General features: G+C 31.1%; 1 protein-coding gene across 2 annotated transcripts in view; it reads right to left on the bottom strand.

Moving 5' to 3' along the window:
* The window catches only part of bru3 (CUGBP Elav-like family member bruno 3), a 542443-nt gene that overhangs the window by 455522 nt on the left and 59370 nt on the right, over positions 1–27551 (bottom strand). For both annotated transcript variants that reach the window (XM_090120316.1, XM_090120317.1), the window contains one exon: positions 24951–25033. In XM_090120316.1, the coding sequence (XP_089976442.1) occupies positions 24951–25033 (83 nt within the window). The remainder of the gene's footprint in view (positions 1–24950; positions 25034–27551) is intronic.

Raw genomic sequence — 27551 nt, 5'->3', positions numbered from 1 at the left:
ATTAAGCTAGGTATATTTGGTTATTCATTTATAAATAATGAATCACAACTCTTTCATTGATCAAAATATGAGTAGCATGAATCATATTTATTAAAAGAAAATTGAGACATTAACGGAAATTGTAACAAAGTTTCAAAAAATTTACCCATTAGTCACTGCTTGGTATAATAACTATCTATCGAAAAAATATAAGAATGACGTGATTGTTAAATTATCCCTTTTTGTTCACTACGTTTTTAAATGAACAAACTTTCAGGATTAGGTACCTATTTTTTTAAATTGGGCGACTATTTGACTTAAATTGTAACAAAAAAAAGAAACATTACATAGCAAATTAAATAAAAGCTTGAAATTATTCAAATCTTGTCTAGAATGCATAATATCCAATACTTACAAAATCAAAACCATTCCAAACATTTCTAACACTCATCACACAAAATCTAAAACACAATAACGACTAATCCTTCCTGCATCTTAAAAAAGCGTTAACCCTCTGTTCAATTTGCCATTCAATTATCGACCTTAATACTTCGAAATAAGAACACCGTGGAATGTAATTTCAATGAACCATCTATTTATAGAAAACAAATGTTTGCATTCGATTCTACTTATTTACGACTGTTTAAAACCAGAACACCTGAAGAGTTAAATAGTCAGTATATGAAGTTTTTTAATTTTTGAAGTCAGACTTATTTGGGCGCGTTGAGAGTAAAATTTCATGGTCGCGTCATGGCAATACCGTCACGTCATGGAGTAAGGCGACGATTTTGGTATATTTGAATCTTGCCAAAGAAGTTTCACTTCTGACACGTGTTCTCGGCATATACGCTCTTTTTTTGAGATTAGAGCTTTTGATACTGTTATGATAGAGCTTTTATTGAAAGTATAGGTAGTCTGTTCTTTGTTATTTTTTTGTTGTAAGTGTGATAATTTTTCAATTTTTTATAAAAGTATTCTTGTTTATACTTTTGTATTTTTGAAATAGTTATTTATAAAAATATGTTTTGTTATAATTAAATTGGTTATTTTTACAGTTCAAAATTAGATTGTAAGCAACCTTTTGCCTGGCTGAAGTACCTACTAATATTAATTTCATCATTTATGCAATTCCTTAGTACCTAAGTGTATTATTTTACCTACCAAGAAACAGTCATACAAACCAATTACTTTAAACATTAAAATATACAAGAGGCGAAGTAAACTTAGTATATAATTACTCAACACTGACATACGTCGTCACCAGAGTGTATATTCTTCACACGCTTGTGAAATCACCATTTATTTCAAACACATCATTTCAAAGGTTAATTGTATTTTTAGATTGAAGTAGGGGATAACTATTTTGAATGTTCAAAAATATTTTCGGATCTGTTATGAAAGGATTGTTGGTTAGTTGTTGATTTATTGGTTATGTTGATGATAGAGCGTTGGTTTATAAAATTATCTATACTAATATTATAAAGAGGAAAAGTTTGTAAGTATGTATGTAAGTATGTATGTATGTATGTATGGTTTTCACGAAAAAACTACTGGACCGATTTCAAAAATTCTTTCACCATTAGAAAGCTGCATCTTTACTGAGCAACATAGGCTATATTGCATTTTCAAAAAAATTAGAGATCCTTACCAAAAATGCAATAATGTAACCCAAGGTGTAAAAAAATCCTCAATAAAACTTTTGTCATCGCGTGCGCTGCGGAATCTATTGAAGATAGAACAAAAAAATGTTCTACGGTATTATAGAATGGATCAATATCTACAAGAAAGTCCGCGATACCATATGTCCATCTTCAGTAGTTATGTTACTACAACAACTTTTTTACGTTTTCAAAGTAAATAGAAGTGCCGACAGTAATCAAACCATGTTATCCATACACATATATTAATCCTTATCCCATTAAATGATGTTTTATTATAGACTGTTTCAATACCAGCAAAATACTTTTTAAATGAAAAGAATTGGATATTCCATTCAAAAGATATAACGAATTTTTAAAAGTGTCAATCTACAGAAAATAGTAGGTATACTGTTCGAGCAGGCCGTAGTGCGGGGGTCACGGAGGAATTCTACCAATATGCGTCTTGACGGAACACAGTGGGGTTTTGGTCGGTAGGAATCCGACATAACCCACGGCCCCTCCCCCGGAGGCCGTGGGTATCTATGAAAGATTTCCCCACTAAAACAAAAAAAAGGCCGTAGTGCGGGACGGGGTAAAGGTGATTTTCATGTGATTAAAAATTAAACCTATAGTCCGACCTATAGTAGACTTTTCACTGTAACGATATCGCTATCTATGCGTGTGAAACCGCAGGGCATTGCTAGTCAGCTTATAAAATATAGCTTCGCTCGCATATACTATCAACGTTAAATTTTCCATCCCTTACTTCATCATCTCTACTATCGTAAATTTGTAATAATTTTCTCTCCAATGTATGGAACATTACAGAGACCAACTTAATATTATATGAAAATTCAAACTACCAATAAATCAAAATTCAACCCAATGTCCATTATATTTTTTTATGAATTGGAAATATAAGCAAGATATTTATTATATGTTGGGTTCAAAAAAGCGCCTGATCACTAAGCAAAATTATCAGATTTTTGACGTGATAAAGTCTTATAATTCGATAGAGTCGGCTGCACGTACGAAAAAACATGACTCATGCGGCGTAACCTCGCTCTGAGGCGTTCCATATAAGGAAGCGAAGTGCAAGCGAGAGCGCGGAACGAGCGACAAAGAAGCACAATCGGACGTTGTCACGTTCAACAGCTATCGTCAGTAAACCGACTTTACAGACAACCAATTTTTCTTATGAAGAAAAAGTAAGTTGTGTCTTTTTACTTGTAATAATTCTGTTATGTAATATTTTGGTACAACTGTAGTTCATATTATGTTTGATTATTTTGTGTATTGATATGATGAATAATAAATCACAGATGTACTTAAGTAGGTACTCAATAAAACTGACAATGTTCTCTTAGAATTGCCTCTTCATTTATCCATTCTGCATAATTCGCTGAGAACTCACCACTACCGCTAACCAAAGGCACTCATAAACTTAATATAAATAGGAATACAGTTACTTTGTATCTGGCCGGTGGAAACTAAAAATAATTCATACAGACGTAAGCTCTTGAGACCAGGCTGACCTGATTGATTCAAATGCTTTGCTATCCTTGTAATAAATGGTATATTTATTGCTTAGTCTAGTGGTTAGATACGCTGACCGAATTTTGATGGTTGGGCAATATCGTACAAGACTAGTTGTGCAGGATAACCTATAATTATGTTTTGTTTTGTGCCTTAGTAGTTTGAGTTTGAGTATAGCAAAGACAAGTAGAGATTTGCACTCTCTATTGAGCGCGGGAGATAAGTACAACTCCATTACTTTGTGTCTGATAGGACAGGTGAAAAAAATAAGCAGAAAGAAATCAACTCATGATCGTTAACTTAACGTGTTTCCATACAACGGTATGTTTTTATACCACCATCTTCTGCACGCTGATATTGTAATTTGTGAAGTTCCGATACATACATAATACATAAACAAGAATTAAATTCTAATAGTCAAGTTTTCATTGGGTTGTGTGGAATTAGTTACGTACTCAACCTAATAGTAAAATTTAGCCATACTATGTGCTAATCCAAACTTTAATCTCTATGCAAAATTTATCAAAATCTGATTAACCATTTCAGCGTGCAAGAGCAAAGTAACTACCATCCAGCCTCACAAACTTTTTTGAATCTGTAACATGGTATCAATAGTAAATCAAAAGCGTATCGTCAATAATATACCAGATAATTACATCAAATAATTATCGTTGCATTTCGGCAGCAATATTAAATCAATGAAAAATAATGGAGAGCCAACTTAATTAGTATTATGAAGTAAACGGGTCGCGATAAACATAATCCCATTGCTCGATAATTGGACAAACATAACAATATTTATTTTTCATTAATATCCCGCCGTTTCGTATGTTTGAAGATATTATTTTAATTTTGTGTGAATAATTGAGTTGTGATATCACATTACTATCTATTATTTATCGTAATAAATAGGTATCCGTGTATTTTAAGTAGGTACAGATTTTAGCAAATATGATTAACTTTTGAATGAAATTTAGTTTCAACTTTAAACCGGTCACATAATATATTATTACTTATTTCTTTGTATTGTTGCAAAATAAAAACCTCCGTTTACTAATCGATATAAAATTTATTAAAAAAATGTTAAAACATTATATCAGAATATCTAATATAACAGAATATCTTTTCATAGAAAACATTCATACAAAACTACATAAATCCAGTCAATGGAGTTCGAGTACGTTTCTTTTACATTCAGTCTATTTAATCATATTTCTATAAAAAAATTATTAATACAATTTCCTTTTGAATTCATCAATCCATATACAAGTAGCAAGTTAAGTATATGCAATACATTGCAACGAACGGAGGCTATAAAATCTATAAAAAGATTAATTATTGCAACGTGCGCTGCATTCTGTAATATGAAATAGCTTTTTGCTCGTTACGTATACCTATTTTAGTGGTTAATATAGTTTATAGACTGAGATGTTTCAGGTTTAAGTCTTATATTTCGATTCTTATAGATCGCGAGGTTCCAAGTTCCAGATGAAACCAGTGGCTAAAATGTGCTAAGATATTAAGGGCGCGTATAAAGTCAAATCACCAATCAACTTTTAGTTGATACGTGTAATATTCAAGACCAAATATAAAAAATAAAATATATGTAAAACTTGATGATATTTTCGATTATATTGTCAGATCAAAAACATAAAATATTGAAATTGACTCGATAGAAAAAATTCACGAAGTTACCTCTAAATTTCACAATTTTACGTTTTTTACTGGACATGGTAATACTTATTATGATTTTTTTTTCATAAACAATTATATTAAAACATTTGCAATATATTTGTCAGAGCATTTTGTGTAATTACTTTTAGTTTTGCTTTAATCACGATAAAACACTTTTGGCGCTTACTATATTTTTAATTACGCAAGAAATCATCTTCCATCGCACGTTCCGGGAGCTAAAAACATAATTCTATTTCATACATCAGACGCTATCGCTCCGTTGAGACGAGTAGACCACGCTAAAATTGCTGCGCCGTGTTTTATAATTACGCCGAATATTGATTTGTTGAAAATGGTAAACAACAAAATGAAAAGACTTAAGAAACGAGAACTAAAGAAGATTCAAATTGAAAAGATAACTAAATGTCGAAAATAAGTTATAATAGTATTGTTATAATATTAATAAATAATAATTATAATATAAAAAGATAAGTCTTGATTTACCTATTTGAGAAAGTTTAGTTTCTGTAAAATAATTTCCGCGGGCTGAGTATTGACGCGATAGCAGCAGCAACTATAGATAGGTAAATAAAATTCATAGTGGTACCTTATTCTTACAGTCGCGGTGCAATCAATCAAGTCAAGAAAGATTTATATTATTATTATTACTATAGGCAGATCCTATGTTCGCTCCAGTAAATAATAATATCAATAATATGTAAACCGGTTGTGAATAGTACATATATATTATATTTACAATCTGTATTAGATAATCATACATAACATCTATACATAGGTATAACAAATTCGTACGAAAGTCAAAACTGTACTTACATTGAATAGGTATTTTTTTATAATATACATATGTATATGTATTTATATAATATATTCATAATCTGTATTACATAGTAATATGTAGTACATAATATCTATACATAAATATAGTTTTTAGAATTTTTGTATGTCTGTCTGTATGTATGTCTGGGCTCTAATTTTGGTGCAGATATAGCTTGAGACCTGAGAAAGGTCATAGGATGAGTTTTATCCCGTAAATAAAAAAAACTGTCTGTGTTTGTCTGTTTGTTTGTACACGCTAATCTCCGGAACTACTGGACGGATTTGAATGAAAGTTATTTTGTTGTGTAGGTACTATTATATTATCCGGGAAATATAAAATAATAATTTATTTTGAAAACTGAAACACCTGATGCAGAACCGCAACAGACCACCTAAACTATAGATTCATTTGAGAAAGGTTATCCAGGCGAGTTTGGATATTATTATTTGTGTAAATTCTGTAAATTCGTTTCCGCGAGTTGAGTATTCATGCGACGATATTTATAGATACCTACATTCAAAGTGGGTACCTACAATTTACAAAGACACTTTTTATACTTAGTTATGTAGGTACCTAATTCCTACGGTCGCCTTGCAAATGCAATCAATCAAATCGGGAATGTTTTATAATATTATTATTATATATATATATATATATATATATATATATATATATATATATTATAGTATTACTATAGGTAGATTCCTATGTTTGCTCCAGTAAATAACCAATACAAGTTGTGAATAGTAACTACACATTATATATTATATTTACAATCTGTATTAGATAATAATATTACAATCACATAGGTATAAAAAAAAATTGTACGAAAGTCAAAACTGTACATTGAATATTTTTACGGATACCTACTTGGGGCGTGATTTTCAATCGATATAGGAGCCAAAAATATAGGTACATAGTTTATAGAATTTTTGTCTGTTTGTCTGTATGTATGTCTGGCTCTCTAAGATCTAACTTTGATACAGAGATAGCTTGAGACCTGAGAAAGGACATTGGATAGGTTTGTTCCCGAAAATCCTAAAAAAACTCTATGTGTCTGTTTGTTTGTACACGCCAATCTCCGGAACTATTGGACGGCTTTGAATGAAAGTTATTTTGTTGTGTAGGTATTATCTGGGCAATATAAATATACAAATTCGAAGATCTAGAATGTATGATGAGGGACCCTGAGATCACACTCTAACATTTATAGGAGTGACGTCAACAAAAATTGTTGCGTCTGATGGAAATTTTCTGTTGATTAAAAAAAATCAAAGATCTGGAACATCTGATATAGACCCATAAGAGCCCAGCTACACATTTATAAGAATGATTTTATTTTTAGAATAATAATTGCTGAGTCGAAAAATGTCGTACAATCTAATAGTCCATTGAATAAAAAGTTCTAGAGTGCGTGAGTTAGTAACGTAAGATGTTTCTTCGGAAACATGTCAAGAGTCCCTAGGTAATAAACATACTAAAACCCCGGGCCACTAGGAGGAGCCCCGGAGTGGGGGGAGGGGGAAAATGGGTCCATTTTTTCATTTTTCGCTTAAATCTCAAAAACGGTACATGTTAGAGAAAAACTTTCAAGAAAAAGTTGAAAGGCCGTAAAATTATCTACAAGTTGTACCTGAATCATTTTTTCCTATATCCTACCGTTTCTGAGTTATACGCAGTAAAACATGATTTTGGCTCAAACAATTTCCACATCAATCGATCAAAAAATATTTCTTTCTTCCAAAAAACTCAAAAGTGCAACTTGTGACCGGTACTGATAGATTGCTCTTAATTAGGTCTATAATTGGTAAAATAAACACATTCCTCCATGGAAGCCTTTAGGAGGAATCGATTTTCAAAATACTATATTAGGGTAGTTTGAGTTACTGAACTTGATCTTTTTATTTTTTTCTTCCAAAAAACTCAAAAGTGCAACTTGTGACTGGTACTGTTAGATTGCTCTTAATTAGGTCTATAATTGGTAAAATAAACACATTCCTCCATGGAAGCCTTTAGGAGGAATCGATTGTCAAAATACTATATTAGGGTAGTTTGAGTTACTGAACTCGATCTTTTTATTTTTTTCTTCCAAAAAACTCAAAAGTGCAACTTGTGACCGGTACAGATAGATTGCTCATAATTAGGTACCGGTCACAAGTTGCACTTTTGAGCTTTTTGGAAGAAAAAAATAAAAAGTTCATGTATCGTAACTACCCTGATAAAATTCAATTCCCCGTAAACGCCTCCGTGGTGGAATCTGGTATTTTTAGCAATGATAGACCTAATTATGAGCAATCTATCTGTACCGGTCACAAGTTGCACTTTTGAGTTTTTTGGAAGAAAAAAATAAAAAGATCAAGTTCAGTAACTCAAACTGCCCTAATATAATATTTTGACAATCGATTCCTCCTAAAGGCTTCCATGGAGGAATGTGTTTATTTTACCAATTATAAAACTAATTAAGAGCAATCTATCAGTACTGGTCACAAGTTGCACATTTGAGTTTTTTGGAAGAAAGAAATATTTTTTGATCGATTGATGTTGAAATTGTTTGAGCCAAAATCATGTTTTACTGCGTATAACTCAGAAACGGTAGGATATAGGAAAAAATAATTCAGGTACAACTTGTAGATAATTTTATGGCCTTTCAATTTTTCCATGAAAGTTTTTCTCTAACATGTACCGTTTGTGAGATTTAAGCGAAAAATGAAAAAATGGACCCATTTCCCCCCTCCCCCCACTCCGGGGCTCCTCCTAGTGGCCCGGGGTTTTAGTATGTTTATTACCTAGGGACTCTTGACATGTTTCCGAAGAAACATCTTACGTTACTAACTCACGCACTCTAGACCCCCCTTGGAGGGACTCATTCAATGGACTATAACCAAATTAATCAAAATAAAGTTCTGGAGGAATGTGTGTCGTCGACTGCGTATGTTTATTTAAAAATAGTATCTATACTCGCTATTTCGACAGACTTTTTTACGGATTCGTGCTCTATACTGTTTCCCTAATATTGTTTTTTTTTTTATATATTACATACAGACAGTTTTTTTACTGTTTTATAATATGTATAAATTATCATTAATAATTATAAACAAATAATAATAAAAAGACATATTACATAATTTGTGATGATTTCAACTTCACTGTTTTATACAATTATTTTAGACAACATACCTACTAACTACCGAAAATACGCGTTGAACGAGCGAAGAATATTGTGTATAATTTAGCGTGCGATGAACTTTACGTACGTTGGATGAGCCGGGTGTATGAGGGTATTGTGAGGGCGCGCGGCATGGCGCGTAATGTGCGGGGCTTAATCGTAGAATTATCTGGCTTTATACGCCCTCTTAAGCTAAATATGTGCTAGTCCAGCTTTTAAACTATCGTTTTACGATTTAATCGGCAGCTTTTTATAAAAGAGTTATTTTCGGCAGCTTATAATAAAAGAGTAACAATCACACATTCAAACTTTCACGTTTATATCATTTTAGATATTATTCAATTTCAGTTACATTAGCGGAACGGGAAATTCGTCAACACTATGATACGTCAACACCATGATACGGAAATATTTTGGCTCTTGATGGTACCTAACTTGCCTGTAAATGAAGATTCTAATAATCTATTCAATTTCTTATGCTTCTGAAATGTGCCGACGATAATACATTAACCAATCTATATTCTAACCGTGATTTGTATGTTCAATGTTCATACCAAGGGCATTCTAGTATGAAAATTAGTGAACATCGCATTATTATCAATGAAACTCCGAAAACGTTATATAGTAAATATTTCAAATAGCGGCAGTGAGGTGTATTGCCAAGAATTCGTGACAAACATTTATTGTTACATTTTATTTGAAAACAAGACATAACATGGAAGACATAATAATGTTATAACGTTCTGTTATATTATTTAGTTGTAGTTATATAGATGACGTATTGTAATTATTCAAAAAAGCTTCAAATGAAAATATTTAAAGCTACGCATTTCTTTAACCAAATTCTTACTATCACTATCACTACATAGTATAAAACAAAGTCGCTTTCTCTGTCCCTATGTCCCTTTGTATGCTCAAATCTTTAAAACTACGCAACGGATTTGGATGCTGTTTTTTTTAATAGATAGAGTGATTCAAGAGGAAGGTTTTAGTATATAGTTTATTGGGTTTTAGACAAAGCGGGCGAAGCCGCGGGTGGTAAGCTAGTAAATTATAATTTATTTTATTTTTTCCCCTATAATCATGTGGAAATACTTTTGAAATACGCATAAAACAAATTTCTAAAATATCTATCGAAATAGACTTATAAGTATTCTATGAAACAGATATAGGTAGTTTTGAAATTCAAGGTAATGTAGGTATTTTCAAATATCCGCGAATAAATTCAATGCACACAAATATTTACATACATTACGTGTTACAATAATACATTGATCTCGTAATGCACCTTTTTATAGAACAAACAAATCATTGAAGTGTTCTCAATGAAAAATTCACACTTTAGTTTGGTACATCCCACTTTCGCGTAGGCTGGCTATTATTTTTAACAATGTGAGCCAAGGGAATTTAGTTTTATTTTCAACTTTTAAGCAACTCTTCATTTATCAAATAATAATTTGTCGTAAAGATTGGATAAACGGTTTGAAAATTATTTTTGCACGATCATTCATTCTTCGATTAATTTAATTTAATCTATACTTATAATATTATAAAGCTGAAGAGTTTGTTTGTTTGAACGCGCTAATCTCAGGAACTATTTGAATATTTTTTTCGGTTTTAGATAGCTCATTTATCGAGGTAGGCTATATCATCACGCTAAGACCAACAGGAGCGGAGCACTGCGGGTAAAACCACGGAGCTCAGCTAGTGTATTCATATACGTATTTTAAAGCTTTTCTACATATATCGCAATGATATACACACATATCTTCAGTTTGTATTTGAACGTAGATTTGTTCGATGCGTGTTTCATTGCAATTCGTGCAACAACACAAGTTAGAATAAGCATAGAATTTAGATCACTGGGTTATCGTAGTAACAATTCATGTCATATTCAACTATTTTATAAGGTGAGAATATCCCGTTCAAGTGTGTATTTACTACATACTACCTATACTTTTACTATAATTAGATATGTAATTATAACTTATTGTTAAACTACATAGACTACTATTATTATATATATAGGAAGAAGAACCCGAGGAATCTGACGATGACATGGGCTTCGGTCTGTTTGACTAAAAAGCTTTATTTTCAAAGTTTTTATTCCATAAAGCTTCACGAAGCTTAGGCATATAAGGAAAATAATTTTATTTATTTATTTACTATTCAAAATAATATATAATTGGTAAAGACAGATGAAACAAAAATGACAAACAAAAATAAACTTTATAATAATAGTACTTACAAGTATGAATGATAAACTACATGTAAAAAAATTTTTCAAACTAAAAAACATACATAGGAATAAATAAAAATAATAGTTACGTGTCGCTCGAACAAAAAATAATTTACATCCAAAAATCGTGTTCTGAGTTACCCTACGTATATCGGACAGTGGGCATAATTATAAAGTCCATACGAAGGTTCGTCTAATTAGGAGCACAATTAGACGGCCACGATCAATAACAATTAGCGCTATGATTCATAGATTTGGTGTGTTGTTTGGAAATTATGTTACAGTACTGTTATTTTCTATTCATAATTCATAATTCATAATTCTTTATTTACGTTAAACATGGTATTTTTAGATGTTACATTTTTACTTATAGTAGGTACAACATGTTTAGCCGTCATTAAAAACAGCATGCAAATTTTATAATTGTATATAAAACAATGGGTCCAATTAAATTATCAATGTTAATTACAAAATTATTACTTATATCATATTATCAATTAGCTTGTCAATCATAATTTTATTTCTATTCTATTATTTCCTTTCTCGCGGTATATAATTTACAATTTAGTAAAATTGATAGTACGAGTGTGTTCCATTTTATGCGTAAACTAAGCTTTAAGCTAGTACCTACATAGCTTTCCGCCCGCGGCTTCGCCCGCTTTGTCTAAAACCTTATAAATTATATACTAAAAACTTGCTATTGAATATCAAAAAAAGAGCGTGGATTTTATTGAAATTGGGGTTTTGTAACGTTATTTCAATAAATTATTTAAATTAACAACAAACAAACATTTTTTATTAATTTTTAATCAGAAAAAAATAGTTTGTTTAAATCAAAAGCAAGGGTTTAGGATATATTTATTATCGCGATAGATAGAGCGAAAGCTCTACAGTGAGAACAAGTTACTGCATATAATATCTTATATATAAAAATGAATCGCAAAATGTGTTGGTAAGCGCATAACTCGAGAACGGCTGAACCGATTTCGATTATTCTTTTTTTATTATATTCCTTGAAGTACGAGGATGGTTTTTATGTAGAGAAAACGTAAATATTATGTAAGAAGAAAGAAAGAAGAAATTGTAATAAATGTATTTTCTTTCTTTCTTTCTTTCTAAATATTATGTACCACGGGCGAAGCCGGGGCGGACCGCTAGTTATTAATATTAATAGTATTTTATAATAGATTAGTATATAAATTCATATTAAAAGAAACATACATAATACCTAGGTATATTTACAGATTGTTTTGATGTACAAATCCTTAAAGCCGCGCAGTCGAAAGTCGGGGAATACAAAAATAAATTTAAAATTGTAAACATGCTATGCATTGGATTATATTGTTTGAAATAGGAGATAAATGTTTCTATTTATCTTAAAAACACACATTATTAAGGCCAGTATGTCAAACTGTGTCATTTTTGAATAATTATTTAAATAAATATGATTCATAGACATTAGAATGAAAAATATATTTCGTTCTAGCTTCACTTATGAACTGGCAAATTTCATTTAAACCGGTTCAGTGATTTTTGCATGAGCAATAACAAACGATCTATTTCAACAATAATATTATATTAATATAGTTTCAAAATGGAAAACAGAACAGAGCTTTATTGTTCAAAAGCTTAATATTTTTAATAAATAGCATATATTTACTATATAAACCTTACCAATTCATCATAGTAGTTCGCTATTTGCGTGAAGATCAGCGAATCGTAATCCATTTTGCACTCACACGCACTAAGTACACCAAGCAGAGACACTACACTTTTCTCTATTGGTTAATATTACTTTTAACACTACAAAATATAACCGGCTTTATTCTTTAACCCGTAAGATACTATTATCGATAACAGGAATTCTTTTACCGGGGAAATTTTTGGAAAAATTCACTTTCGCGCCCAAAAATACCGGGAAAATAATTTCCTGGTATTTTATCCGGGATTTATTGGTACGTTTCCACGTTCGCCGATGTAAGACGCATTGGCCGAGTAACGTCTGACGTATACTACCGTCTGTAAAGCTAAAATAAGACGAAATTTTAAACACAAATCTTTAGTACGTGGTGAATCTGTATAGAGCTGCTATTACCAACCGAATGTATCCTAAAAGTTAGACGCATTTGGTCTTTGTGGTATTAATATTAATAAGCTCATAGTGAACATAGTTCAATTTATTAAATGATTTTGCTTATTTCATTATTTAATACATCCTACAAGAGAAAATTTAATAAATATTAACCAACGAATAAACTAAATATATCAACAATGATGCAACTAAATCATATCTATTTATAAAAAGCATAAATCTTCATAATATATTTAAAAAGAACGTCGTTTGAAATCACTATTAATAAATTAACTTCCAGCTTGTTTTAACAGCTCTATAAATATATTACACCCGCACTAGAGGAAGCGAGTTATAGCGTATGTTCGACCGTGAGTTACTCCAAACATTTTGTGTTAGTTTGTTTTAAAATTTCTCGAAAACTTTTCTGATTAACATTTGGAGAACATTGAACTACATGTTATCTAAATCTAATCGAAAATAGCTTGATTATGTTGTAGTTACGTTAATAGTCATTTATTTTTTATAGACGTGTTTTAATCAATTCGTATATTATAAAAGTAAAATTGTCTACGTGTTTGTTTGTCATTACATAGAATAAAACAAAATCACTTTCTGCCGTTTGTGTTTCTGTATGCTTCAATTTTAAAAACTTCACAGCGTAGTATTTGATGCGGTGATTCTCGAGAAAGGTTTTAGTATATAATTAATTAGGTTTTAGACAACTTGAAGTCGCGGATGGAAAGTTAGTTTGCTTATAATCGATTGGAATTTACGTACTTTTTAATATTATTCTTTGTTTGTGTTTTTTGTATGTGTTTTCTTGATTGTCTACTATGTTGTGTTACGCTGTCTTGCTAATTAAATAAATAAAATAAATAAATAAATAAATAATATAGGACATTATTACACAAATCGACCTAGTCCCACAGTAAGCTCAATTAAGGCTTGTGTTGTGGGTACTAGGCGACGATAAATATAATATTTAATAAATACATATATAGATAATAACACCCAGACCCAAGAACAAATAATTGAGTTCATCACACAAATATTTGCCCTGACCGGGGATCGAACGTTACTTTACCACTGCGCCAACCGCGTCGTCAATTAATTGTTTTTCGTTCTTTCTTTCTTACATATCTCTTCTTTATTTATATTGGGGGGGCAAGTATCTCGCCTCGCGGCGGTGTTGTGAACAACTCCGGCTGAGTGGCCAGACGGCCGGAGTCTAGGGCGACTGAGTGAGGAACCTACGGACTATCCGAGCGTTGTCCAGCAGGACTGCCCGCTGTATCCCCACTGTCATGGGCTTTACCGGTAAATCCAACCTCCTTAAATATTTATATTGTTGTTGTATTATTGTTGTTATGGATAAGTTGTTGAAGTTAGACGCAAATTAAGCCGTGAGTGAAAGCTAATAAATAAAATGAACGATGAATTAATGGAGGATGAATAATGAACGACGAAGGATTATAATTAACAGTTCATGGATTTTGGATTAAGCTTTATAGAACTTATATTATTTAACGATCTAAAACATTCTACAGTTTCAGCATAGGTTTTTTATGATTAAAGTTTGCTTTTGAGGTATATATAATTCATGAAATCGACGTAGAGTACACAAAAATGTAATGTAGAGAAAAAAATTCAACATCTTCAAAATATATAGCTTCCAGGCGTAAATATACGTTAGCGAAAGCTAATTTACAAAATATATTTTACACAGCTCTAGCTTTCATATGAATATAATATACACACATAATTCATAATGTTGCAAGATTGCAAATTATAATATTAATCCGAGGAATTTATGTATTGAGAAAGCACTGTCTTCTAAATTCTGTGAATTCCCATGTCCCCTATATAATAGTGGGGTAAGGGGCATTATAATCTGTTCCACTGATCGATTTTCTAGGGACAAGTAGGTGATCAGCCTTCTGTGTCCTACCAGACCATAACTTTTTATTCGTCTCCACCGGGAATCGAACCCAAGACCCCTCGGTGTTACGCTCACGCGTCAACCACTGTACCGTCCTATACCTACTGTCTCCTGAAACACAGCAAAAGATATTATAACAGAAATTTCCAGATTTTGGGTATTTTATACGTTCAATGAAGTATTATATTCCGTTTTATGATGCTATAAAATTAAAAGAAAACAAAATTAATACAGATAACAAGTAAAACATTCCAATCGTATCTACTGCTACAGTATAACGTAATTATCTTACTTTATATAACTTCCGTATAATCACATTTAAGAGTGCATTACTCTTAATTTCAGAGAACTGTCACGAAGTTAGGAACACGATCCAAGGGTCGTTACACGAAAACCGTTTTCTTTTTTCCTTTTCCTTTCCAAAGGACAGTTTTATTATTAATATGGTGTATATAGTATACAGTTATATTATGATGTAGTAGTAGGTTTCATAATCTATTTATAAGTATATTATTTCTAATATTTCATGTGTCAAAATGTAGCGCAAATTACGAATGTTAATTTTATTGAATAAACCCTTTATTTAATATTGCTTAAAAAGTATATACCTAGTTTCTCGAATTCAATTTTATATTTTTGTTCATTATGTTATTTTGTAATTACTGTATAATATTATAGTTTCAAAAGCTAACTTTTCATTTTCATCCTTTATTTACATGTTTAAATGAAAATATAGAATTAATTGAGTAATTAAGTAGGTACCTAAGCATTTTATGGAGATGCTAGGCCAAATGCAATACATATAATATGCTACGAAAATACTTTAATCAACCGAACCAAATAAAGTCATTTTAAAGACGCTTTTTAAAAGGCATATAAAATTAAAACACATCCCAAACCGCTGAACAATATGCTTCTTTAAACACTTATACAAAAGCGGCAAAGAGAAAGAAATCCTATTATACGGTAAAACAAAGTACGTAGTACTTGTCGTACCGCGTCACATGCATTTGATAAATGTGCTCAAAGTTTATAAAATAAAAAGTGTTTTCTGTTTGTTAAGGTGTGCTGTATGTTATACAGATTCTATTAGTCCATGGTTATACTGAGATGACGTTCTAAATTTTGTTGAAGTAGTTGGGGACAAATAATTTGTGTAGCTTTACCTTGTGAAAAATATATTTATTTCATACACACAATTTTCAATTACAGAAAATAGATGAGTCCTCCTAGTAAGTTTACAAAAACCTGTGTCAGGAGGACTCGCTCTTCCTTAACTAAAGTTTACAAATATAATACGTGTGCAGCTGTATGTGTGTGAGTGTGTGTGTGTGAGTGTATATGTGCAAAAGGTTTTCACTGATATTGTTATCCTCGGTATTGCCATGACGTGACCTTGAACATTTTTTTAACGCGCCTAAAGAAGTTTCACTTCAAGAGTAATGTGATTATTTTCGACCAACCAAAAGCCACAGTTTATCGTATGTTACGCTCCCATTATTATACTTAAAACTAAAACTAATACATTACTGAAATATTACGTAATTTATCCATTGTCTCTAATCGGACTACCACATTTCTAGATACAGACACAAACTCATGTTCAGTTTTATTATCTCCATACGCGGACCTAGACAGAGATAAAATGAACTAAGCTAGACCACAGCTACAATTTATAATAGCTTTGTGGCTTGTAATGCACGCACAGAACAGAAGTGGCATGGACTGGATTGGTGCTGCAAAAGTTTTAAACATTGTTTGTACTATGAATGATGTTTTAGATTAATTGTTGGGTACTGAAAAATTACTATTGATTAAAGTATTTTCATATGAATTTCAATGCTACAGTTTTGCAATAGTAATTAGGGTTCGTTGTTTTTGTTTGTATGAGCATGTAATAAAGGTTATCGAAATTTATCTGCTCTACGTGTCATCATACTCATTCCGTAGAATCAAAGTTTCTCTAAATTAAATATAAGATTAGATTTAATCAATATAATTTATATTATATTAATGTACATTGTTTCCTTAGATATTAAATTTGTAGCAATAACATCGCCTCCACAGTTTTCCCAATCCAATACACGCACGACCTGTTGCGATGCCGTACTGGATCCTTTCCAGTACTTAAGTGAATTATACTTAAATAAAATTTTAGTTATCATGTATGTTTTTCAATTTTCAGTACAGCTTTGCCAAATTCTCTAACATTACAAACATACGGAAGCTACAAGTGTGTGTTTATTGCTATCAAATTGTTTCATGTTATGTGCATTTTAAATTATCAGTATTATAGTGCATGTCTGTTTGGAAATTGTTTGTTTTTATTAGCTTTTCCTGTATGTTTGTACTACATTTTATAAGCTTCAATTAATGTACATTTAGACGCGATTTTTGACCCACTTTAAACGCGCTTTTGACCCACTTTAAACGGAGAGATTTAATTCAAGATTTGTACATTGTACACTTATCAAATAGCGGTAAATTATTATTTGACTTGATTGAACTCGTGAAATTATTGTATTAACAATAATTTCACGAGTTTATCTTATTAAAGCATGTTTTAATTGTTCAAATATGTATTTATAAATTCTATCTATAACGCAAACAAATGTGCCTGAATTAAACGATGCTACAAACATAACATTTAAATAATGCTGTATAATTTTAGTCTATCTAATAATAGTTCTCATGCCATTTATATAAATCTATTTATAGTATTCGGACAAAATGAAATACAAGATCTATTTCATTTATCATGCTCTACCTAAATTAGAATTTCTAGAAATTCTTTAACAAATAACGTATTGTAATTGATGACATTAATGTCATTAATAAATTGTGCTTCTTAGGGCATTTGTTACTTTTACGATATTCTTGAGAAAATATTTTACAAAAACGTGTTTATAGATTTATGTATTCAACTTGGTTTTATACGACAATACAATCCAACTAAATTGTAACCAATATTTTAAATGCGAAAGTGTCTCTTTTTACGCCTCAATCACTATACCGATTTGGATAAAATTTGGTTTAAATATGAGTTTGAGATCTGATAAAGGACATAGGATAGTTTTAACCAGAAATTTCACGGGAACAGGAACTATACGGGTTTATCTTTGACTGTGGGTCGAACCACGGGCGGAAAGCTAGTACATAATATTACTTTATCCGGTACCAAAGTTTTTAATTAAACTATTTACTCTGTTAATTACAAGCAAAGCCACAGCGCAGAGTCAGTCCAATTTCGTATAAGCCCGGGATTAAACTTCCCTTAACACAGCACGTGGTGAAAATTCTTTGTACTTTTATATGGCTCTAATCTTTATTATATTGTCTGGGTCTTTGACATTGCTGTAATGGCTGACATTTTTCTGTTTTCAACGTTTAATACGTTTTATAGTTCGCAATTTAATATGTCTGTTACTTTTAAATAGTCGTCAGCACCTTGAATTCAAGAAAAATGTGTTATGCAGTTTTATGCCTTGTTCTGATAACTGTTATGATATTATGTTACAAAATAATCCACGCTTTAACAAATGTTAAAAGGCTATAATCTACTATATAAAAATAAGTCGGGTTTTCCTTCCTGACGCTATAACTCCAGAACGCACCAACCGATTTCCACGGTTTTGCATTCGTTGGAAAGGTTTCGGGCTCCGTGAGGTTTATAGCAAAGAAAAGGTGTCTCTGGTGGCGAAACGGAGTTCGCCCGGTTTGCTAGTATTATATAGATCTTAGCACAAATGTCCATTTCTAATCGTTGATACCAAATCGATGTTACCTCTTTACTTTAGTGCATAGGTACATTGTTTAATTTGATGTGTAAATCAATCTAACATACGTATATACTATATATTAAGATATAATACAAAACGATAGATGTATATATTTAAATATAATACAAAACATAAAATTATCAAAATCCATTAGCAAATATTAAGACATCGGAAACCCCATTAAGGAACATAATTCATACGTCGTTAAGCTTTCCATATAACCACGTGATCTCTCGGGAAAACGTATGTAAATATGCAACGAAATTTCATATGAAATATAGCTATCTTTTCTCTCTTTCTGTCATACGTCTTAATTACATAGGGCTTTGAATTTACGTTTACGATTTGATAAATGTTGCAAGAATATGGGATGTAATCAAACAAGCTCCCTGCTCCTGTAGCTATACCTTTTAGATAATTTTAGTGTTGTAAGAATTTATGCTAACTAAAAAACTTATATTATTACTAGCGGTCCGCCCCGGCTTCGCCCGTGGTATATATTTACGTTTTCTCTACATAAAAGCCATCCTCGTACTTCAAGGAATATAATAAAAAAAGAATTATCGAAATCGGTTCAGCCGTTCTCCAGTTATGCGCTTACCAACACATTTTGCGATTCATTTTTGTATATAAGAATTAGGTACATAAATATTACATTGACTGCAAAAATCCAATATCACTACATAGTATAAAACAAAGTCGCTTTCTCTGTCCCTATGTCCCTTTGTATGCTTAAATCTTTAAAACTATGCAACGGATTTTGATGCGGTTTTTTTAATAGATAGAGTAATTTAAAAGGAAGGTTTTAGTATATAATTTATTAGGTTTTAGACCAAGTGGACGAAGCCGCGGGCGGTAAGCTAGTAAATTATTATAACAAAGAATATAATTATGGCTTTTCAATAAGATTCATTCATTATTTATTATTTCTTTTTCATGAATAATATTTTGAATTTGATAGCTTTTGGCGATTGATAAGTTTTTTTATAGTACTTACACACTAATTGTATACAGACAGTCATTTAAATAATTATCTCATATACTCCAAACACTAAAAAATATAAGAAAAGATAAACCTAATACAGAAATATTATTTTCCCCAAACACCCTTAAGACCTCCTATTCACATGACAGGTTTTCGTGTTAGCTCCAAATGCGTTTGGCTTCCGTTAACAATTGTTGGCTTATAACAAGAATCGACTGGAGAGTAGAAAATATAATATTATATGTCTACTAGCGGTCTGCCCCGGCTTCGCCCGTAGTACATATTTCGCAATAAAAGGTAGCCTATCTTCTTTCTCAGGGTCTAAAGATTATCTGTGCCAAATTTCATCAAAATCGGTCCAGTAGTTTATGCGTGAAAACCATACATACATACATACACCTTTCCTCTTTATAATTTTAGTCTAGATGTCTATAGGAGTTTTCACATTTTGGTTTGAATAAATATTTGTGTTATTGTTTTAGTGTGCAATCTAGTCGTAAAATAAAACTTTTTTATCCTAGACCAGCTTTTGATAATCATCATCAACCACTGCTGGGACACGGGCCTAAGGGCTGCGTAGTATCTTTTGATAATAATGATCAATAATTTTATTTAAAAAATTCTAATAAATAATTTACTGATTTGCTTATAATTGAAAAGAAGCGATCATGTAATACAGACGCAATTGAGAACTAATCTGCCACAAAAATCTCACAAAATACCACCACCAAAAGTTACTTTACTAAATGTAATTTTTACATTAATATTTCTATAACATTCCAGATGCCAGTCCCTTCAGGTAATCCTGAATAAGATCTAAAATCAACTATCCTCTTGGCTCAAGTAAGAAAAGGCATACTTCGATACATTTTTTATGAATGATAGCTCCAAAATTTCCCCTCTGAAATATTTAATCTGCCTCTCCATTAGGGTTTTGCGAAATGACACAATTTATATTCAGTATGCAAGTCAAGAAATAATAAAAGACTTGGGTTGAAAATTAAAATGGGAATGTTATTTACATTTGTGATTCTTTTCATATTGTAAATGGCAAATTATCAAGTGAACTGAAATGAATATACTGGTATAAACTATTTGGACTTCGTTATGCGATAATGTTCGGCTTTTCGCAATCGAATATTAGAACAAAAAATAAAATTTTGTTTGTATGTTAATTTTTATACAGGATTTAAATTCAAATTACGAGTGAGAATATACTGATGATGAGATTATTATTATTAATTATTGATATAATGTACAGATAGGATAAGAACCGTAAAACATTCTAGAATCTATACTAATATTATAAAGCTGAAGAGTTCGTTTGTTTGTTTATTTGATTGAACGCGCTAATCTCAGGAACTAATGGTCCGATTTGAAAAATTATTTCGGTGTTAGATAGCTTATTTATCGAGGAAGGCTATTATAGGCTATATAATCACGCTAAGACCAACAGGAGCGGAGCAATGCGGGTGAAACCGTGCGGAACAGCTAGTTAAAAATACGAGGCGTCTTATTTTTGTACATTCACATTTTATCATAATATTATCATGGAAGGGATGTTTTTTTAAATACATTCTTTAAAAAGTGTGACTACCACTGAGGTTAGGAGAAGTATTCCTACTTTACCTGAAAGAAAAAAATACATACTTCTTCCCGTCCTATAATTAATTATTTAATAGGTAGTTAAAAGGACATAAATCAAAAACACTTGTACGAATAAAAAGTAGCATGCATATAATATACATATCAAAAGCAATGTAAGAAGACAATACGCGCTCTATGTTCTTATAATAATTATGTTTTAATGAAAACAATATAAGTTACGTATTAATTATGTATGCAATAACGTTAGCGTATAATATAACTATTGTGTGCAAGATAAGAGAAAAACTTACGATGTAATAATGCTTTCATAATTTACAGAAACCATATTGTTAGAATTAAAACAATTTAGTTACCCGATTAATACATACAGTCTTATATGTTTAAGGGCTGATTTTTCAATCTTTGGTTAAAACTTATTCGTCGAATAATGTACAAAACTACCATTTTAAAAACGTATTCTAATTGCCCGTATTTGACAGTTTACGTGACATTTTAATATTATCGTGTAATACTTTATTGGACGGATAAGTTTTATCCAAGCATTGAAAAATCGGCCCTAATACATACAGTCTTATATGTTTTATTTTAATAATGTATAGACATTTTATAAGGAGAAGTGTAAATAATTTTACGAAACAGTAACTCTTTGCAATGAATGTCGTGCAACTTTACTAATTTGGACGATAAGGATTTGGTATCTTAGTATTAGGACATATTAAAGTGCATGTACCGATTTATTGTGATTTATAAAAGGCTTATTAGTACACACATACCAACGAACACATACAGACACAATATTTAAAAATGTTAACCGATTAAAACGGACACCAAAGTCAAATTAAATTTTCTAACACGAAACACATGGACTTTTTATTGGACATACAAAGTCCATACTCATAATGAAGATAGACATCCTTCCGAGCTATAAACGGAAGGAATAATCTATAAATTTATGGCACAAACACCTTTATACCTGCCAATTCCAACCCTTTCTAACCGTTGATGTATGGTAACATAAAAGGTGTGTGGGCCGAATTAACCTCACCTGAGTCTTTTTTATGACGCACGTGTTTATTTTACATTTAAAATGTGCAATAAAACTCATCTGATGCGTTGGAATAATATTGCAACTCGTTTTCATTTCGGACGTGACTTGGCAGTTATGTCGTTAATAATATATTTCCAAATATAATATTGCTAAATATGTTTAGTTGAAAGATTTATATTTTATTAACAAACTTAATATTATTTAAATTGTTCGTTCTGTTAGCTCGTGAACACTTCTTCTTAGTAAATTTCTTTTACAGAAGACTACCATACAAATTATTATAATATGTTTTACTCATGCTATGTTTATAATACCCCATAGAAGTGAAACGAAAATTCACATTAACTACGACAAATTACATGCGCAAAATTTCAAAATACAGTTTTATTTCAGTCAACAAACTGTTTTACAGTTTGGCAGAGTACTATGTTATTATGTATGTGTTTTTTGTTCTGGAATGAAAATAAATAAATACTCTAAAATAAATTTCCCACAAAAACATCTTCAGTATCAATTCCAACTACAACGAACTCCAAGCAGTCTATTAGCTTATAATTGCTCTAAATACCCGCCAGAGCCTCTTTAAATACGTTAAAAACCTGCGAGTGTGGGCCTGAGTGTATCCAGGATGACACTGTCATTATCCGGGAATCGTTTTATGTTAAATAAAATTACCTTCGTACAAAACTGGACGCACAGAGAATATAAAGTAGTGGTTAATTTTATACCGGCATTAAATTTTGTTAGGCACAATTACTTTATTCGTCGCGGCCGTCTGTACCCTTGCTGAATTATTTTGACAAAAAATGCTAATTTCTTTTTGAGGGTTCATGTGTAATTTGTGATGCGAGCTTTACTCGCGTTTATTTTGTAATGATAACGGAGTAATTGCCTTGGTTTGTAAGAGATTAAGGTTAGTAAAGAAACTCATATAATTACTTTTTTATTATTCTACGATTATTCATGTATGTCCGTCCATATTATAAAGCTTTATTAAAATTTGAACGAAATTAGTATATTTGACTATTCTTACTTCTTATTTCAAACTACTACTTTACTTCAAAAAAATCCACATTAGTATTTAAGTGAAAACTTTCTTTTGACACGTGAGTTAAATTACGTTTAGAATAAACAAAACTAGACCGATAAATAAAATTCTAACAACCGTCGACGCGCATTGCAATTACGGAATAAAAATTAAATGTGTAAAAGATAACATCAAAAGCTATAAAAACATAAACATGCTGAATCTTAATAAATTCGCATAAGCTCGCGACCGTAAATTAACCAGGTGTAGCGAACAATTGGTTCGCAAAAATGATAAATAGCTAGGTGCAGGTGCAAGTCGTGTTTGTACGGTAATCGACCGTTTTATTTATCGAATGTATTTATTTTTAACGGTTTGTATGACTGAACGTTTACTGTTTTACTGTATTGTTTGTCTACGATTGTGTATTTTTGGATGTCGTTTCGTTATTTTTGAGAATTGGCTCAGTTGTTGTGTAAAGTAACGTAATTGTTATGATAAGATATTGCTGAACATATTTATGGTAGATTATCTTATCTAGGTAATATTATAGACGTATAATGTTTTTATAACCCTTTGGTTTTACGTTGAGTTCATAGTTTGATACTTGGTAAAGTTCTCTGTAACATAATCCATGCGGGTTCATTGATATATCGACTTATGGAATTAACACAATTTAGTGATTTGATTAGAATTATTATAATTAAAGAATCAAGAGATATTTTAAAAGATCCAACAAAAATATACATTCTAATCAAAGCTTTGTATACCGTATTGATATACAACTCGCTATACATTGAAATAAAAATCATATATCAAGATACATAAAGTTCAGTTTCAAATGTGGTGTAGCCATCTATATACACATTACACAGGTTAATGGATACAAGTCCGAGAGTATTGCGGTAATTCAGTGGTCAAATAGTTCGCCTCGACAAGGCTCTTCTGTTTGCCAAAGCTTTCGCTTGTGCTATTCATGTTTATAGGATGGTATAGATATATTTAGACAGTATGTTTTATGTTGAAGGGTAATTAGTTATGTCTGTGTGTGTTATGATTCAAGTTTAATATCTATATATTAATGAATACGATTTAAATACATTATATTGAGCGGTATATAAATATAGAGATTATAGAACATAGCTATATTTTAACTTAGTTTCTGCATTTGGTTATTAAAGTAGTAATATGCCAATGTAATTAAGGAGTAGATGTTGATTTTAATAATGCTTACCTTAATAATAATATAACGAAGAAGAGTAGAATGATTACAGTCGATTTACTTTACCTATTTTTAAAATATGTAAATAAAATCCGTACACAACTTCCACCTTTGTAAAACGATGTCGAACATCAACCTTTAATAAAATATCGCTTCACAAATAAATTTAATCAAATTAATGAAAAAGGTTACTCACCCCTGGTAACGTCCGTTTTTCATGGAGGGCTGATTGTGCGCTCGAAGCGCTTTCCGGGTTGAAATATGTGAGGAAAGCGCAGCCTGAAACAAATTCATATTATATTAATATTTATTAAGGCATATTAAGTTGTACGTTTCCGCGAAGGTGAATAAATGTTATATAGAACTTCGAAAATGTACCTTAAGTGAGAGGTGTGGAAGTTCAATTTGTATTATACTCATATAATATAATGTAAATAATACAAGATGGTATCTTCAAATGTTATGAATTGTATCCAATTCACTCTTTACTTATACGAAAGGTATTAAATTATGTAACATTTGTGGTTTGATTTCATCAAAATGCATATTAAAACATATTGTAATGTGAATAAGGCTGATGTAAATATAATCATTGAAACGAAATGAAAAAAAAACAAATGAATGTAGGTTTTTAGTACTTATGTACTAAAAAATATTATCATAAGACTTTGTGTTTCTTTAATCTCCAATTATACTCTAAATTCATAATCGTTAAATACAAGTCAATGTAAAACAATAATGACATACAATTAAGTATAAAATATACAATATTTTAATTACAATTATTGCAGGTATACGTGACCTTTACAATTACAATTCGTTACATTCATTGTTCCCGATTGGAAGCAAGTTATAATGGGAATTGAACCAATTCAGCGAAATGTTATTTACGTTATATTTTATAATTTCATTTGTATTTTATTTAATTTGTTGATTGTTGATTTTACATGTAAATATGGATAATATAAGATAATGCAATGAATACATGTTTTAAATATTTGATTATTATTTTTTATATATTAATGATATAATTTACCGCTAACATGATGTCCCTCCCCCCTTTGGAAAAAGAAGAAATAAGCATAAAATATAATTTTAAATTTTTCTATCGAATTTTCGATATAGCGAAGTATATCTATTATAACATCATGCTTCGACCAATAGGAGTGGATTTACAGTAAAAAAAGTATCAAAAGCCATTCCTTTTAAAACCTTAATAAGTTTCGTGGGTCAAGTATCATCAAAATACAATTCCAACTAAATATAACATATATATATAACACATGTGTAGGTCGTATATGTATACAACATCATCAATTAGTACTCAACACGGCTATTTTACCAAGCAATGCAATCGACTATCAAACAACCATCCCGAGCTAATAATACACTAATAGCGCGTCCAGTAAATACTTGTCCCAGCGGAATGTTCCTCTAATTGCTACATCTCTATCGTGGATGGCATTGCATAGGTTATGAATATATGTAGGTCATTATTATTGCAGTGGATCTGACCTTCTTGATGTATATGGCAATACTAACTGCGTTTCACTCATGATAGATCACGTTATTGTAGATAAGACGAATACCGGAGATGTTTAATAGCTCTATCAAATATAGAGCAAAAACTATGCATTACTTTTTGAAAACAGCAATTTAAAACAGTGACCAAGATGAAAAATAAATCAATAACCCACTCTACAACTCTACATATATCTTAGGGTGGAGTGAAAAAACTTTTTTCGTGTTATTGTTATGTAATAGCGTGAAAAGGGTGCCTTTAGGGTTTAACATAACACACACGAAATATAATTTGAATTAGTTTATAGCATCTGCCTCCGAAAGGTCAATGAACTTTTGAATAAATTGATTTTTAGACCCATGTTTGACGCTTCATAAATATGTCATCTATAAATATTCATTACCTTTTAATTCTGCTATTCGATAGTTACAATAGTCTATTTTGATTGTCAATCATAAAAATTATATTCTTGCGTTGATTTAGGTACTTAAAATAGGTAGAGCGCGGGGGGCATTTCGTTGCGCGGCGCGTACTTTTCGACACCTGCACAATATCAGTGGACAATTTATTTTATAAATTATTACTCGAATTGAAAGGTCGGTCGTTTGTTTTAAAGCATGGAAAAGACTCGCAGTGCATTTAAGTGTCCCCTTTTGGGTGGTGTCGTGGATATTAAAGATAATTCTCTACCTACTTATGAAGATGTAATGAAGTATTATGAATGGACGAGACATCAGTTCAAATTACAATTAGAAACTGCAAAGGAGCCAACATTTACACAAGTAGCAGATATAGTGGTACCTAGGATTGAAGGTATATGGCAAACAGCTTCTATTCCGACTGTAACACGAACGAGAATCATACAGATGTTAAAAGCATATCACTTAAAATACAAAAATTTACTTAAATCTATTAACACTCTTTCTCCAAAAAACTATGAAAGTTTTCGTGAAAATAGTAAGTTGTTCTTTGATATTGCATCTTGCAAATGTAAAAATCTTCCACATGCAGCTGCCCGACTGATAAAAAGGTCCCCAAACAGGAACAACCGTTTTTAATAGATCAACGAACTTCTCGAAATATGTTTATCGGTAAAATTGACATTACAACAACAAAAAAACTACAAAGGATCCTTAAACGGAAACTAGATCGCGAAAACTCCACAAGTAAAACTTTGAAGAACAGTTTAATATCAGCTGATACAGTTTCCATGACATCACCGACATCCCCGACTTCGGAGCCGACTGCCGAGTAGTAGTGAAGCTGATGAATTCC

Source organism: Colias eurytheme, chromosome 4 (assembly GCF_061535395.1).
Source record: "Colias eurytheme isolate Ceu_HAF_F1 chromosome 4, ilColEury1 Martin Lab GWU primary, whole genome shotgun sequence".
In the NCBI taxonomy this organism is placed as follows: Eukaryota; Metazoa; Arthropoda; class Insecta; order Lepidoptera; family Pieridae; genus Colias; species Colias eurytheme.
This window is presented reverse-complemented; position numbering and strand designations above follow the sequence as displayed.